The following is a 14,353-nucleotide window of genomic DNA, read 5'->3' as shown; positions in this document are numbered from 1 at the left end:
GGGGCACAAATGCATGGCTCCAGTTGGGCAACATAGTTCTACTACTTCTTCCAAGCTCTGAATCAAAGCTAATGGCCAAGTGGCAAGGTCCTTATGAGGTGGTAAAGAAGGTAGGAACTGCGGACCATTTAGTCAAACCACCAGGGAAAAGAAAAAAAAAAAAAAAAAACACAAAAAAACCCCCAAAAACACAAACAAGTTTACCATATAAATTTGCTGAAGCCCTGGAGAGCCAGGGAAAACCTCTTCATCATGCTGAGGAACCAGAATTGATATCCTAAATTAATGACTGCCTAAAAGAAAGCTCAGTGCCCCTCAGAGAGAACCTAAACCTGAAGCAAAAGGAACTGGTGGCCACTTTTCCAAAAGTATTCTCAGCCCCACCCCACAAAGATGTCCATGGTCCACCATCACATTAATATAGAACTTGTTAAAGTAATACAGAAAGGGCTCTGACCAATCTCCAACAAATTGAAGGGAATCAAGAAAGAGTTCAGGACCATGTTAGAACTTGGGGTAATAAAGGAATCCCAAAGTGACTGGAGGAGTCCTATTGTGCCGATTCTAAAGCCAGTCAGCTCACTGCATTTCTGTATAGACTTCAGAGAGGGGAATGCGGTTCCAAAATCTGATGCCTACCTCATGCCATGGGTAGATGAACTCTTATACTGGTTGGGAGAAGCCTAGTATACTACTATTCTGGATTTGATGAATGAGTACTAGCAGATCCCCTTACGGCCAGACTCTCAGGAGAAGACAGCTTTTTCTATGCTGCTCGGCCTATTTCATTTTAGGACAACACCCTCCAGGTTACATGGAGCAGCAGCTACTTTTCAACATTTGATGTGGTAGTGTACTTGAATGACAGTCATTTATAGCAATAAGGTAGCCTCCATTCTCCAATCCCTGAGGGAAGCTAAGTTAATGGTTAACCCCGCTAAATGCTTGATAGGAAAACAGGAAGCCCATAATCTAGGACACATGGTTGGCGGAGGACAAATGTGCCCATTGGTGAATAAGATTCATGCCTTACAGTAGGGGTGGGCAAACTTTTTGGCCCAATGGCCACATCTGGGTGGGGAAATTGCACGCAGGGGGTTGGGATCAGGGCAAGGGGTTGTGGCGGAGGAGGGGTGTACGAATTTGTTCCTTAGAGGTTTTTAAGGCCCAGCTTAACAAAGCCTTGCCTGGGATGATTTAGTTGGGGTTGGTCCTGCTTTGAGCAGGGGGTTGGACTAGATGACCTCTTGAGGTCTCTTCCAATCCTAATCTTCTATGGTTCTATGAAAGGACAAGGGAGGCAGAAAGGCCTGGGATAGCAGAGGGGCAACAGCACCATGCCAGGCTGCCTTTAAGAAACAGACAAGGAGACAAAAGAAGACTGGAAGACCTGGATGTTAAGGGTTGGTAGACTCAGTTTAGGTTATAAAATGTATGGACTGGTCTAATTATAGGTGAATTGAAGGGGACCAGTAGGAGAAAGCTGGGGCCCCTAGAAAGACTGCACCAAGAGCAGTTGACACCATGGCAAAGATTTCTAGCTTCCCACTGGGAGAAAACCCAATATCCATGTATATAGCTGTGAGCAATTCTATTATACCAATTTAATAATTTCATATTGAAAAAAATATGAACCAAAGGCATTATGTACTCAAGATTACCTGTACAGAAGGGACATTGAATAGAGATCTTTTTCCAAAGATTGCAAGGCGAGATATACCTTAGCTTTCATGTCACTAGAAAAGAGACTACGGATTATTAAAAATTAAATAATTGACAAATAAATGATAATTGTATTTAAGAGATACAACCTATTTCCTGGAATCTGATACAGATTTAACAGGCCTTCTAGAATCTTTCCAAAGGCATCATAATTCTTCATCCTAACAATAAAGAACAATTATTACAGCCAAAATACCAAAGATGAATGAAACACACCATACAGATTTATACAGTGAGGTGGAAATATTTCATATGGTACATAGAAACAGTGATGTTAACCTGGTTATAAAATATTTGGCATCTCACAACGTTGTTAAGAATTTTTTTTTTTTTTTTTAAGAATAAATCAGGAAATGTGAAGTCTTGACTAAGGCACAAAGCAATGCAATTAAATCTGACATTACTTAAGTATGCATCACTGAAAGCAATCTGACAGCTGGAGATGTAACTTATCAGCTAGAAACAGCACTTCTTGACATTTCAATACAGTTAGTCGTGCACTAACACTCCCCCATAATACAATGAACCCCATAGAGGTTTTTTTTCATCAAAACATATCTCCAAGTTTTCTAGTCACACTAGATCTCATAAAAACCCCTGTGAAAGAGACAAATTTTTAAACAGTCTGGATGAATAAATTGAAACACAGAGGTAAATGGGATGGGTAAATTGAAACAACTTGCTAGAGGATACACAAGAAATTAGCGTTAGGGCCAGGAACATGACAATCTCCTGACTTCACCACCAGACCAAATTCCTTTCTCCAACCAGAAACTTAAGCAAACCATTTAATTTATCTCTGCCTCAGTTTTCCCATCTAAAACATGGAGATGGCAATACTTCTGTACTTCACAGGCACATTTGTTAATCTTATTTCACCAGTGTTTTGAGGCCCACAAATGTAAAAAATGTAATACTTCTCCATTTTTATAACATTTACAATAGGGTCCACCATTTGCCAATTAAAGACCATAAAGTAATGAATATCTGAGATGGAGTTAGATTGAATGGTATATCTAGCTGGGTGGTTTAATGTACTTTTCCCCTTATCACTACATATTGTAACTACACATCTTTTAAGATCATAATTTGGGAGCGAAACATTTGATGCACTTTATAAAGGTACTATTACCAAAGGTGAATGAGTGAGAGAGGAAAAAAAAAAAAGTTTTGAACTAGATATATGTATGAAATTAAAAAAAAAAAAAAAGTTAAATCGTTCAGTTTGAGACAAATAATGTTTAAGATGACCAATATGCAATGCAGGCCCTCAGGTAGAAGGGCAGAAGTATCCTCTGTCTTCCATTTCTCACCCATTCTTGTCCTTTTTATTCCAGTAAACAAAAGCCACACACACACACGCGAGATACCACAGTCACTGAAATATACTCATTGGAAAGAGCAGTTGACCAAATTTGTTTTTTTTAAGTAGATTTTAAAGTCTAATGAGCTTTTCATCTGGCCTTTAAAATGGTCACTTTTGGAACAGGAAATGTTTAAACAGGTCAAGAAATATTTGGCAGTAAGAATTTTTAAATCCATTGCACAACATCCTCTAGAAGCATCACTAGTCGAAATGTGAAAACCCTTTCTCCCCTTTACATTATGAAAAAGAAACAAAAAACAGATTATTCTGATTTATTTGCCTGCCACAGTAGAAGATTGATGAAGAACTGAAGGGGGAAGAAAAAAAAAAAAGAAGTCTAGGGAGCGTCAGTTCAGGGTCTGAATACAACAAAAACTAATCTATGTAGCAATAATATTTGGAAAATAATTTTAAGAATCCATGTGTTTATTACTAGCCAAAACCATAGTTTGTACAATTTTGTATGTATTGTCCACTCTGATAAACAAGGGTTTAAATTGTTATGTAGCCCTGCAGTCCTTATAAGATAAATACACGCATTGTGTGTGTTAGGTGATAGAAAAAGCCAACACACATTGTTGAATTTAATGGAGTCGCATCTGCTTACACAAGCAGTTACTCCAGAAGCGAACATACAAACTGCAGGCAAAAGATATTTCCCTCCCTTTATTTTACAGGGTATAAAGAATTAAAGACAAAAAAGCCCTCTAATATGAAGCATTAAAGTTGATTTTTTAATATAGATATGTTTAAACATGGACATTGATAAGAAGAAATTAAAACACTTTCTGGTTTCATACTTAAAAATATAAATTTTTTTTTTTAAAAAAGGAAGTTTTCAGCAATATGTAGCTTCCTGATATTAGGATGTTTAGAAGAGAAAACTCTTGTACTATTCCCTTTAAAATACAATGCTAACTTAAATGTTTCAGAAAAGGTTCAGAACTATTCAATAATTCCCTTCCAAAATGCCCAGGAATTCTAAGCAAGTCTATACCTTAGAAGCTGTACTAGATCATCACAAACCTAGAGAAAAAAATAAATAAATGAAAAGGTCAGAGACTTTCCTAGTACCCTTTATGAAATACCTCTAAACATTTTACTGGTGACAACATTATTCTTTGTTATTTTACTCAACAAAATTTCCTCCAAGAAATCAAAATCATTTTATATAGTTAGTTATGCTAGAATCTTAATATGAGAATACTAGGAAAAGAGTGGCTGTGTGACTGACAACAACCCAAGATAAATTCTATTTCTAAAATGCATTTGCCAGTTTTTATTGGCATCTATTGTGCTGCTGTTTTCTGAATATGTACTTCCATTCTTAATAAAATAACCCAACATAAATGACAGTTTTTCCTCACTGGGCACATTTGTTCCTGTTTATTTTGAGTTAATTTGTATTCTTTTCAGATTTTTGGGCTGACAGCCCTAGAATCCTCCATGCTTCTGTTTAGCCACAGAATGGCACTAACAGCAGCAGCAGCACAAGGTTCTCCACACTTTACCCACCAGGTTGTTTCACCTAATAAACAGCAACACCAACACTTTTAGTACACACACACACACACACACACACACACACACACACAGAGTGATGTTCTATCAATAGATTAACAAGGGGCTCCCAGAAAAGACTCCCCTCCCGTAACAATTCCCATTAGCAGGAATGCGGGCATGTGTATTGAAGATGGCTGAGAAATTCTCTCTCATAGTGGGTTCTAGCCCATGAAAGCTAATCCTCAAATAAATTTGTTAGTCTCTAAGGTGCAACAAGGACTCCTCGTTGTTTTAACAGTAGTTAAAACACCACCTCTGGGAATACATATTAAACTGCACTTTACTGGAATTCTTAGCACCTGAGAAATATATTTAGTATGTTGAACATAAGTGTTCAACTTTTGTAGGGCTTTAAGAAGGGATAGATACCTGGTGGAAGGTCTGGACGTGACAATATTTAAAGAGGAAGAAACAAACAGAGAAGTCACCCTACTCTTCCCTTATGCTTGGTGGCAAAATTTTAACAAACAACTCACATGAGCTCCCTCTAAGACATTATAGTACTGTGAAGATGTAGAACGCAGTACAAAAACCATTATTTAACGAGACAGGCTGAGCTATTCTCCTACTGGTTGAATCACTGTCATTTAGAATGCTAAAAAAGGATTCCAAGAAGCATCAATTGCTATGTGGACTCTTGTCTTCCAGGAAATAGACTCACATTATCAATACATTAGGTATACAGGTATATTTATGCCAGCTAGTGTAACAGTCTAATAGAAGTTTGTTCAGTAGCAGAGATGTATCTTAGTTGGTATTTTTCCAGCCAGTTACAAGGATCCCATTACGAGTCACTTTCAGAAAAAAAAGCCATAAAAACAAGATTATGTTTTGTTACACAAGAAGCATGATAAAAGAAAAACAGATCAACTTTACCACAGGAGCTTCTCCAGGGTGAGCCAATTTTACATCTATCACCTTTCCATCTTTCTCCAACTGAACTTCTACATAGAACATGTCTGATGTTAAATAGCAAACTGTCCCATTGAGGCTTATGTGAGATTTCAACCTATAGAAAAGGAAAAAGAATTGTATACCTGGAACTTTTGTTGTGTGAAGAAAGAAGGCCAGTTTATTTTATTTGGAAATGTTCACTGCTCTAAAATAGCTGTTCCTTGGCTTAGCATCTGATAACTATCCAACCAGAGACTATACTTATGATCTTCTCTTCTGTGATTTGCATTAATGTGTTCAGCAAATATTTACCTTAGTCTTTGCATGACTTCCTCAACCCCACCAGAACAACCACGTCTAAGAATGCCACAAATAACTCATTAAGAGGTAGGGTGACCAGATGTCCTGATTTTAAAGGGACAGTCCCGATATTTGGGGCTTTTCCTTATATAGGCACGTATTACCCCCCCAACCCCCGTCCTGATTTTTCACGCTTTCTGTATGGTCGCCCTATTAAGGGGGGACAGTTGCATATCCTCTTTTTGTTCCACATAACACAGCCCATTAGAATGCCAATCCAAGAAAGTTAAAAAAAAGTTAAGTCATCCATATAGTAATTCTCACTGAATTTGAGGCAGTTCTGTTTCATTTACATTTAATGCGTAAACAAACTTACCCCCTTTGTTTGGATAAAAATTCCAATCTGCTCATCACAGTAGACAAAGATTTAGCTGAAAAGGGGAAATTTAATCAGATTTTAATGTACTAGAAAAAATGGCAATTTTTTGCTTCAGAAAGAATGATTTAACTAGTATAGATAGTACAAGAGATAACATTTTTCATTAATAATAAATATTAACCAGTGCTTGAAGAACGATTTATTGGAAGGAGTTAATTCTCAAGATCAGGGTTTTAGAATAGTTTTAACCTAAATATTAATCTGTAATGTCTTTGGGATTGAATCTACCCTCTGTCTTTATACAGTTACTAGCACAATAGAATCTTAATCCTGATTGGAAGCCACTATTCATATCGTGGTAGTGCCCAACCCCACTCCTCCTACCTTCTCCTCCACCCCGATACAGGCAATTTCATGGAATTTTCAACTACGGATTATGAATTTTCTTGCATCTTGTTACCATTTAAAGTCCTTTGTATCTTCTCCAAGCAAGAGAGTAAAGGATGATGCGGGGTAATACGAATGGAACCTCGAGGTGGTTTATCCTAACACAATAGAGGAGGAAAAGAGATCATTTCAAACATCACCAGTCAAAAAGAAACTGGATTCTGTGTAAGAATTAGATGCAAAATAAAAGCAGCAGCTATTTCACGCCAAAAAGAATTCTGTAATTTCACATGAAAGCAGTTCACCACGCCTCTGATTCTGCAAACTCTTACACACGAGTAACTTTATGCACATGAGTAATAATAATACTCAGCTCTAGAATAATCCCATTGAACTAAATGGATTGACACCCTAAAACTGTAGCAATTGATATAAACCCTTTTTTAATTATTTGTATTACCATAGCACCTATAAACCCAAGTTGTGGAGCAGGACCCCACTTTACTTGGTGCTGTACAAACAGAGAACAAAGAGTTTACAGTCTAAGTACTTAAAATAGCACAAGGCCTGCTATCCATAAACTCTTTGGGCCAAATGCAGGCCTTGTTTGATAATCTGAGCTACTTTCACTAGGCTTCCTAGGGGCCAATCCAGAAGTCTTTGAGTTCTGGGCTTCAGGAAGAGTGTGTCTGAGTTTTTAAAAAAGAATGAGCACCAAGTAAGGACTCATTTGGGTAAGCATTTACAGGATCAGGGGCCAAGTCATATTTGAAAATGTGACGTTAATTAGAAATTGGGATCTCCAAGCCTCCTTGCCGGCAGGCACTGTCTAGAAAGCTCCAAAATCAATCAGCAAAATTATGTTCTCATTTTTGTTAAGAGGATATTTTAGTTAAATATTAATAATGAGGGTAGAAGGAGGACATGGACACAAGTGTGATTTGCTACTTCTAGGCAGTATTCATGACTGTGCTGGAGCCGCCATTATTTATACAAGGAAACATTTAAATTCAGGTTTCAGAGTAGCAGCCGTGTTAGTCTGTATTCGCAAAAAGAAAAGGAGGACTTGTGGCACCTTAGAGACTAAAATTTATTAGAGCATAAGCTTTCGTGAGCTACAGCTCACTTCATCGGATGCATTTGGTGGAAAAAACAGAGGAGAGATTTATATACACACACAGAGAACATGAAACAATGGGTTTATCATACACACTGTAAGGAGAGTGATCACTTAAGATAAGCCATCACCAGCAGCGGGTGGGGGGGGGGAAAGGAGGAAAACCTTTCATGGTGACAAGCAAGGTAGGCTAATTCCAGCAGTTAACAAGAATATCAGAGGAACAGTGGGGGGTGGGGTGGGGGGGAGAAATACCATGGGGAACTAGGTTTCAGAGTAGCAGCCGTTTTAGTCTGTATTCGCAAAAAGAAAAGGAGTACTTGTGGCACCTTAGAGACTAACAAATTTATTAGAGCATAAGCTTTCGTGAGCTACAGCTCACTTCATCGGATGCATTAGTTTTACTTTGTGTAATGACTCATCCATTCCCAGTCTCTATTCAAGCCTAAGTTAATTGTATCCAGTTTGCAAATTAATTCCAATTCAGCAGTCTCTTGTTGGAGTCTGTTTTTGAAGCTTTTTTGTTGAAGGATAGCCACTCTTAGGTCTGTGATTGAGTGACCAGAGAGACTGAAGTGTTCTCCAACTGGTTTTTGAATGTTATAATTCTATAGCTCCGTGGTTTGAGCATTGGCCTGCTAAACCCAGGGTTGTGAGTTCAGTCCTTGAGGGGGCCATTTAGGGATCTAGGGCAAACATTGGGGACTAGCCCTACTTTGAGCAGGGGGTTGGACTAGATGACCTGCTGAGGTCCCTTCCAACTCTGATATTCTATGATTCTACGTCTGATTTGTGTCTATTCACTCTTTTACATAGAGACTGTCCAGTTTGGCCAATGTACATGGCAGAGGGGCATTGCTGGCACATGATGGCATTTATCACATTGGTAGATGCGCAGGTGAAGGAGCCTCTGATAGTGTGGCTGATGTGATTAGGCCCTATGATGGTATCCCCTGAATAGATATGTGGACAGAGTTGGCAACGGGCTTTGTTGCAAGGATAGGTTCCTGGGTTAGTGGTTCTGTTGTGTGGTTGCTGGTGAGTATTTGCTTCAGATTGGGGGGCTGTCTGTAAGCAAGGACTGGCCTGTCTCCCAAGATCTGTGAGAGTGATGGGTCGTCCTTCAGGATAGGTTGTAGATCCTTGATGATGCGTTGGAGAGGTGAATGTGAATGGACACAAATCAGACGTCAAGAATTATAACATTCAAAAACCAGTTGGAGAACACTTCAATCTCTCTGGTCACTCGATTACAGACCCAAGAGTGGCTATCCTTCAACAAAAAAGCTTCAAAAACAGACTCCAACGAGAGACTGCTGAATTGGAATTAATTTGCAAACTGGATACAATTAACTTAGGCTTGAATAGAGACTGGGAATGGATGAGTCATTACACAAAGTAAAACTAATGCATCCGATGAAGTGAGCTGTAGCTCACGAAAGCTTATGCTCTAATAAATTTGTTAGTCTCTAAGGTGCCACAAGTACTCCTTTTCTTTTTATTTAAATTCAGTAACCAACATGGAGAACCAAAACCACTAGTACCATAAAATATAAAAAAAGATAATCTAAGTAGAAGCCACCCAGCTGACCCGCAGTCCCCCATGAATGGCCAATCCTGAGCTCCTTACGTAGGTCCCAATCCGGCAATAATTTATGCACATGCTTAACTCGCACTATTCACATAGCGTAGAGTTAAGGATGTGTCTAAGAGTTAAGGAAGTCTTTGCGGGGTCACAACCTTAGGGCTCACTCATTCTTTAAGGAGGCCAACTCCCACTGAAGTCTAAAACTGAGTGAAGACCTCAAGCCCCTAAGTAGCATTATGAAAGTTGCTAAGATTATCTAATGAGGCCTGCATTTGGCCCAAAAGAGTTAATGAAAAGCAACGCCCTGCACTGTTTTAAAGTATCCATGTCAATTGCTGTAAAACAAACAGAAATCAGGCTTTCGTGGGTGTAAGAAAGCTCCATGAAAAAGCTTCACCTTAAAAAAAAAAAATAATAAAAAGAGTCCAAGAAAATGTTCAGATTAGTTAGAGACATTTCTGTTTTTTGCCCTTTAGTCAAACACCCTCATCTTATCCAGCTGCCATCAAACTTGCTGATATTTCTTACCATGCAAAGACGTACAAGTTTCAGAGTTTCAATCCATGTTTTTTGTGCATATTTTAGATGCAGCTTGTCCATTAAAGCATTTGTTGAAATAAATTTCACAGGATCTGGAAAATATTTTGAAATTTTCTAACACATGCAATACTGTATTTTACAAGTTACTTTATCAGTAAAAATAAAATGGTTTATTCATTATACCCATTCTACTTAAACTGTATAGATAAATTCATAGATGTTGCACTTCAATTTTGTGTACAAGAATTTAGTCACAATAGGCAGCATTGAAATTTCTCCGGGTTCTGTGTATTAGTTTTGTTTTTCTACATCTTTCAGCAGTTTTGTGCAGGCAAATGTAGACTCCAAATAAAAAAGCATGGACAAGTCTGCCATATGTTAAAGTGATTTGCTGGACCCATGAATAATTTGGCACGTGTATTCCCTTTGCACACTGACATTACAAACATTGAGGCCTTGACCCTGCCCTGAGCTCCAGGTGGACAGAACCACATGCCAACATGGAGCTCATTGAAGACTTAAGGCTTAACTAGCCTAATGAAATGGGCAAACAGGGAGCAGACCCATCTTGAACCCCGGCACAAGGGGCGAGAGCAGAGGGAGAAAGGCAGCCCCTGTGGACAGGGAGAAGGGAAAACAAAAACCACCTCCCAGGGGCTGTCAGTGGAAAAAGGAAACAAGACCACCCTGGGGCCGGCAGTGACAGGGGAAGAGGAACAGGAGCAGGAACCACACTGGGATCAGGACCCAGGCAGCTAAGCCACCACAGTGCTGCACCTCTTGACCAGCCCACTCCCCACAACAAAACAGTGACCACCACCACAGGAGCAGAGAAGATACAGTCACTCAGTCCAGTAACAGTACCCCCCTCTATGATGTCCTGAAGCTCCCCTTCCTCCTCCAGGACATGACCAGCAGCCAGCCAACTAGCCAGGAGAGACCCGATGATGGTAGCAATGATGGGGTCACTCACTCCTCTTTGGAGAGCAGGCCACCAGGGCCCTCTAAACAACAGGAGGATCTGAGGGGGGTAGGGGAGAAGTGGGGCAACAGCAGCTGCGCCCCCTGACAGCTGATACCTGACCCCACACTCTGATCACTTAAGCATTAGTTAGCTCCACCAGAAGATTATGGGAAGGGTACAGGAAGCATTCAAACTGGTTCCCACTCTGTGGCACTGGACGGGGATCAGTGGTGGGAAACAGAGCCCAGGTAGGAAGATCCAGGAACTATCCTGACAATAAATGTCACTTGGAGCAACGAGGAGCATTCCAAACACAGAAAGAATGATCTTCTCACCCAAGAGTAAAAGTCACCCCCAAGAGCCGGAGAGGGGAAATAACTTCCTATCACCCTAATTGATGGAGCTCATAACCACATTGCAAACTTTCTAGAATAGTATCAGAGGGGAGGAAATCCCTCCCCCAGCTCACGGGGGGGGGGGGGGGATTAGAAGGGAGGTTGCGTGTGCACCCCTCACCTCGGAGGGACTATTTACACACCGCCTCCCCAGCTGTGCACGATGCCACTGCGCACAGCTGCCTGCCCCCACTGCGTTCAGTGCAAGCACATTATCCACGGGGGACGGATTTGGGGCAGGACGTGCAATGCACCCTCAGAATACAAACGGCACGGACTGGAGCGGGGCGTTGTTTGGCGACACACTAGCAGCTCAGAGAGGCTGGGGGGGGGGGGGGAAGCAAGAGCTCCGATCCCGAGTACCGAACACGTGGCAGCGGTTTGCGGGTAAAGAAGGCAACCACATCTTCCCGGTCCACTCCGCTCCGCGTAAAACCCCCAGCCTGGGCAAACCTCAGGGGCGAGCAGAGCCCCAGCCCTGCTGTGCTTTCCTCTCAGGGCCACGCTCGTTTACCAGCAGCATCCTGGGCGCCTGCCTCACTGCCGCGGGAACCTGGCTGGGGCCAGGAGCGGAGGGACTCCCGCTCGCGCCTCTCCTGGGGACTGGGGAGAAGCTGCGTCCCCAGCGCCCTCTGCATCTCCAGGCTGTTTGCTAGGCGGGGTCCTCGCTCCCCCAGATACTTGCAGCAGCAGCAGCTGTGACCCATTCCCTGGAAAAGCTTCCTAATGAGCCGTGAGGGCACGTGGAGAGCCCGTGAGTCGCCCCCACACCCAGCGCAGCCTGAGCAGGGACTTCCCGCGCCCCCAGCCGGGGGCGGCCGCCCTCGCCAGGCGGGCCGACAAGCTGAACGAGGGGGATTTTAAATGCCTCACTCCCGCACAGGAAACCCCCGTCCCCGCCCCTTCCCGAGCGCACGGCAACGTCCCCTCCCACCGACCGCCTCCATCCCTCCGGGGGGGGGGGGGGGGCGGAAACTCCGCGGCAGCAAAGTGCCCGCTCCTCAGCCCAGCCTTAGGCGAGGAGACAAAGCAAAAGCTCATCCTTCCTATTTTGTGCCACCCCCGAGGTAAACAGAGACCGCAACCCCCCCTCCTCGCTCCCAATCGGGGATTTCCCTACACTCCTTCCCAGTGTTGCCAGTTTAGTCATTTTCCAACCCCTCCCTGTAAATTTGAATACCCCTCCGATTTCAGCCCCCCCCCCGCCCCCCACGGGGAAAGTACTGTCTCCCATCCTTTTGTGCCCCAGGAGGAAGAATATATAAACACACGGGGGAGGACTTCATAATAAAGCAGTTATGCTCCCACACCAGAGCTGCCCTTCCAGTCTAGGAGCTGGAGTAAAGGATGTAACCCTCCATGCTACTTGCATGGCGTCCAACTGCCCTTGGATTTGGGGCCCCACAGCTGTTCCCCAGGCCAGCTTCCACTATATCTCTTCATACTTCCTCTGTGAGCCTCAAGGACCCACACCACTCGCACATAGAGCGCAAGGGATGGGCAGGGGTCCCCCATCACCAGGCTTAATCTCAAGTACTGTCCTTAAACTTGGTCCCTAAACAGAGGAGTTATGGAGTCCGTGCTCTGAAAGGGCAGCCCAACACTGGAAGGAATGCAGTACTGCCTGAAGAAAGAAAAGGAGGACTTGTGGCACCTTAGAGACTAACAAATTTGTTAGTCTCTAAGGTGCCACAAGTCCTCCTTTTCTTTTTGCGAATACAAACTAACACGGCTGCTACTCTGAGTACTGCCTGAATGTGTCTTGTCCACATCATATGGTATTGTTTAGATGTATGGCACTATTTGCTTTTGTTCTTTTTAAACAATGCCGTCACACCATTATCACCACACATGCTGTGAAGTCAGACTCATAATATATAAAGGTACTGGTCCCACAAAAACTTAAGTGCATGAGTAGGATATGAACAGTTCCATTGACTTCAGTAGGAAAACAAAGTTATGAAGTAAGCGTTTGCAGGATCAGGCCATGGGTCTAGTTTGAAGGTGGCAGGGAGGGCATTGCCCCCCGCAAGCATCGGGCAGGCTTGGAATTTCCCCCCGTGCGGCTTTTTGGCCTGACTGGAACGGCCCTCCCGCCCCCAAATATAGAAGTCAAACTATGCCTATGATCAGGGCCTAACAGTCTCATGGGAAGTGGGACAAACCTTTGAAAATCAAGGCCTTATCCCACAAGTACCAGGACAGGTGCCAGAACCACAGAATACAAACAAATGTATTTTAAGCATGCAGTTGGATGAAGTTACATGCTTAAGTCACAATTTGCAAAATGAGGTGCTCAGTTATGCTGAAGATGTAATTAAGTGAATGCCCAGCTACCCAAATGTTTCTGTATTCTTATTAGGTATACTTTAGTCTTAAACTCTGAAGAGCTACAGTTTGAAGCTTTTTGAAGTAACTTCCAATATAATTGCCAGCTTTACCTGTGAAAAATAGGACATCTGTTTGAAAATTTAGGCCAATATATTTTCAGCAATTCCAGAGAATCATTCTTTGGCTCAGATTTGTTTGTATTTCTTACTGAAAAAAGGCTTCCTACTAGCCAAGACCTGTTTGATGGCCTGAGTGAAATGAGTTGAAATCTCAATCTAATTCTACTGAACATAGATGTACGTCACATAATACACCACAACAATTAGCAGTACCAAGTACTTCAGTGATAATTTTCATCAGAGAGGCCAAGGCTCCTGGGCCTGATCCAAAGCTCACTGCAGTTAGAGAGTTTTTCCATTGACTTTGATGAGATTTGATCAAGCCTTGAATGAGCATGCAGAATGAATTGCCCTCTCACCCTACAGAAGAGAATGCCTCCAAAATATAGTGAGAAGGTTTGTGGTGCTTGCCTTCTCTGGTAGCAGCTGCTCTGAGAATAGAGGATTTAAACCTCCAGTGCTCTCAATCTAGCTCTGTTCATAAGTTTAAAATTCACTTTAGACATTTTTATAAAAGAGGATAAAAGAATCTTTTCTACTGGGCTTGAATTTTCATCACTTTATTTAGATATTATATTTTTTGCTGCCTAAATATGGATGTTTGGTTACCAACCCTTTGTAAGGATGCTGCTTGTCTCGGAACAATGCTTCTCTGCTTGGCTACATGAAAATAATAATGTGCACTATC

General features: G+C 42.1%; 1 protein-coding gene across 4 annotated transcripts in view; it reads right to left on the bottom strand.

Annotated features, from left to right (window-relative positions):
- LOC119852065 (mediator of RNA polymerase II transcription subunit 1-like) overlaps nt 1-12,112 on the bottom strand; it is a 34,814-nt gene extending 22,702 nt beyond the window's left edge. The window contains exons 1-8 of one of the 4 annotated variants that reach the window (XM_043508708.1): nt 11,730-12,094; nt 9,845-9,948; nt 6,685-6,769; nt 6,222-6,276; nt 5,528-5,660; nt 4,086-4,114; nt 1,812-1,883; nt 1,662-1,736 (exon numbers count right to left, since the gene is read on the bottom strand). In XM_043508708.1, the coding sequence (XP_043364643.1) occupies nt 1,662-1,736; nt 1,812-1,883; nt 4,086-4,114; nt 5,528-5,660; nt 6,222-6,276; nt 6,685-6,769; nt 9,845-9,948; nt 11,730-11,922 (746 nt within the window). In that variant the 5' untranslated portion in view covers nt 11,923-12,094. Of the gene's footprint in view, nt 1-1,661; nt 1,737-1,811; nt 1,884-4,085; nt 4,115-5,527; nt 5,661-6,221; nt 6,277-6,684; nt 6,770-9,844; nt 9,949-11,729 lie in introns of all 4 variants that reach the window. The other 3 variants (XM_038392905.2, XM_038392908.2, XM_038392906.2) reach the window with 3 other exon arrangements.
- Between the last annotated feature and the right edge of the window lie 2,241 nt (nt 12,113-14,353).

This window comes from Dermochelys coriacea, chromosome 2 (assembly GCF_009764565.3).
Source record: "Dermochelys coriacea isolate rDerCor1 chromosome 2, rDerCor1.pri.v4, whole genome shotgun sequence".
NCBI lineage: Eukaryota > Metazoa > Chordata > Testudines > Dermochelyidae > Dermochelys > Dermochelys coriacea.
The sequence above is the reverse complement of the archived record's forward strand: the minus strand, read 5'-3'. Positions and strand labels throughout refer to the sequence as shown.